General features: G+C 37.4%; 1 protein-coding gene across 1 annotated transcript in view; it reads left to right on the top strand.

Moving 5' to 3' along the window:
* The window catches only part of LOC137616981 (single-minded homolog 1-like), a 62647-nt gene that overhangs the window by 3627 nt on the left and 55710 nt on the right, over nt 1-3310 (top strand). The window contains 1 exon segment of the mRNA XM_068346850.1: nt 2759-3004. Within this exon segment, the coding sequence (XP_068202951.1) occupies nt 2759-3004 (246 nt within the window).

Below are 3310 nucleotides of genomic sequence, written 5' to 3'. Positions count from 1 at the left end.
GGGGGAGAGCAATGAGGACAGGATAAGATAAGATGAGGGTGGGATAGGGATGAGAATAGGGAAATGAGAAGAAGAAAAGGAACAGGATTGGAAGAAGGACGTGAGAATAGAATAGTGGAGAATGCCATAAAATAAAAGATATACAAGGAGGGAGAAGAAAGGGAATACAGGTGGCGGAATAAAAAAGGGGAATAAGAATAAGGAAACGGAGGAAATAAAAGGGGGAAGCTAAGGATAAGAGAGAGGAAGAAGATAGTCTGAGGAAGAAGATTGATCTGCGAAGGGAAGAAGGAAGAAAAGAAGAAGGAAGATTAGGAAGAGGAGTACAAGGAATAAATAGGAATGACACAGAAACAAAGAAAAGAGGATATTAAGAGGATTAAATAAACGATGAAGATGAAGAGGAAGAAAAGAATGAGAGGGGAAAAGATAGAATGAAATGAAAGAAAAAAATGAATGATTGAAGGCGAAAATGATGGAAATAATAAGAAAAAATTAATAGAAAGAAATAAACAAGAGAGAGAAAAATTATGTTGATGATAAGCTAGTTGATAAACATAGAGAGTAAATTAGAGTGATAAAAGGATAAATAAATAACAACAGTAAATAAAACAAACACAGAAGGAACAGACGGAGCGAAGCAAACAAACAGAGCCACGAGCAAACAAACAGGTCATCATTATCACCTTAACAAATGACCTAAGGTTAACAAACAGATATTTGACCGGTCCGATTCCGTCCAGAGACACAAGAAGATCAATTTTACCTGAAGAATCACACCTGTTCTTCCATTCTCGAATCCCGTCTGTAAAACTGACCCCTAATTGTCGTTTTGGGTGAAAATCCCGTCTTGTAGCGAGCCCCCGGACGTCCTAATTGCCAGGTAACCCAAAGTCATTGTTAGGGTTTAAACGACAGAGGGCGTGATCGCCTTATAATGCGTTGGTGTTGTTAGCGGGTTTAGCGCCGCTCGTTTTCTGGCGATAAGTCGCTAAGCCGCTAAATCTAGCCATTTTCCTTTGGCTATTTTCCGACTATTACAACACCTGGCCTGAGACGATCTCCGCTAATTTGTACGGGATTTAGGGGATGATTTTCTCTGAGGAATTTAGTTCTTTCTGGGTGGTGCCTTTTAACGAGAGAGAGAGAGAGAGAGAGAGAGAGAGAGAGAGAGAGAGGAGAGAGAGAGAGAGAGAGAGTCTCTCCTCCGGTGTGTTTCAAAGTCATCATTTAAATAGTCTGATTAGATTAGAATATCTTCAGTGTTTAGTGAAGCAGTTGTATTAACATTAGCAATGGTTAATTAGTTGATGAATGAGTTAACATAACCTGGTGTGGCCTTAGGTCATCCAGTAACCGCAGAGAGAGAGAGAGAGAGAGAGAGAGAGAGAGAGAGAGAGAGAGAGAGAGAGAGAGAGAGTAAACCTCCCTTGCATAAAATCAATCATTACATACCCTATAGCAAGACTACGGTCCTCCCCTCTCCCCTTTTTTAACACTTAGCCATTAAACCCTTATTCCAAGTCTCATTAGAGGAAGGGGTCGCGTCTCGTACACGTACATATAAAATTTACACGGACAATTCTCCCTTTAATTTCTTGTCTCATTATAGTCATTTCCCATTAGTTTGCCGCGTAGCCTGAGGCTGGGTTACCCTGAGAGAGAGAGAGAGAGAGAGAGAGAGAGGAGAGAGAGAGAGAGAGAGAGAGAGAGAGAGTGTTGAGGGCTTTTGAGAAAGAGTGGATGCAGGGAGGTAGGCCGTCAAACCGACTGACGAGAAAATCTGTAGAATAAATTATATAATTTTTTTTATTATTAATAAATATGATCTGATGTGTTTTTATGATGAATTCGTTGAAGGTAATCCATAGCAACGTCACTATTATTATATCGATAATTATCTTGAGAATATACAGTATATATAAATTTCCAGGAATTAATACTTGATTTATGGATATGTATAAAACCAAGAGCTGAATTAAAGTTTTATTATTATTATTATTATTATCATTATTATTATTATTATTATTATTATTATTATTATTATTATTATTATTATTATTATTTGTGTACGCGAACCGTTAAGAATGACGGCGAAATATTTACATAGATCTGTACGCACACACTCTCTCTCACCAGGGTATGACTACTCCCTCTCTGCCGTGGAGAGACCAAGTAGTTAATTATATGTCTCGTCGTGAGCGGGAATATATATATATATATATATATATATATATATATATATATATATATATATATATACAGTACACACACACACACATATATATATATATATATATATGTATATATATATATATATATATATATATATATATATATATATTTATATATATATATATATATATATATATATATATATATATATTATTATTATTAGTATTATTATTATTATTATTACTTGCTAAGCTATAATCCTAGTTGGAAAAGCAGGATTCTATAAGCCCAGGTGCTCCAACAGGGAAAATAACCCAGTGAGAAAAGGAAGCAAGGAACAATAGAATATTTTAAGAACAGTAACAACCTTAAGATAAAAATTTTATATATCGATGATGAAAAATTTAACACAACAAGAGGAATAAAAGTAAGATACTTGGTCTTTATTATATAGGGGAGATTATTATTATTATTATTTTTATGATTATTATTTTTATAATTAATATTATGAAGTTGATGATAATGATGACTGTATTATCTAACACATCTTATTTCAATTTCCAACACCCCCTTCACACCTCAGGGCGGGCAACAGGAGGCGGAGGAGAGACACGACCACCCTCGCTACCAGCCTCTTCACCGTCACCTTCAGGAATGAAAGAGAAGAGCAAAAATGCGGCGCGGAGCCGACGCGAGAAGGAGAACGCCGAATTCCTGGAACTGGCCAAACTATTGCCCCTCCCGGCGGCCATTACCTCGCAGCTCGACAAAGCCTCGATTATCCGACTGACGACGAGCTACCTCAAGATGAGGCATGTCTTCCCAGACGGTGAGTGCCTTGGCATTTTTTTTTTTATTTCCTCGCTTTGGAAAAATGGTTTCACGCCTACGTAAAATCCTGGGGGAATAAGGCTATGACTATCACTTCATAATTATGCCTTCAGTGGCTGGAATAAACAAGAGTAAGCGACCCGTCAAAAGTGACGGTTTAAATATTTAGATAGAAATGCACACACACGCATGCACAGATTCAACCCCTATCTAGCCCCTACCCCTTTGATTAAGGGTACATCCCTCTTACCAGAGTATGACTACTTCCTCTCCCCATACCCGAGGGACGGAGAGAGACCAAGTA

Source organism: Palaemon carinicauda, chromosome 2, assembly GCF_036898095.1.
Source record: "Palaemon carinicauda isolate YSFRI2023 chromosome 2, ASM3689809v2, whole genome shotgun sequence".
Taxonomy (NCBI): Eukaryota; Metazoa; Arthropoda; class Malacostraca; order Decapoda; family Palaemonidae; genus Palaemon; species Palaemon carinicauda.
This window is presented reverse-complemented; position numbering and strand designations above follow the sequence as displayed.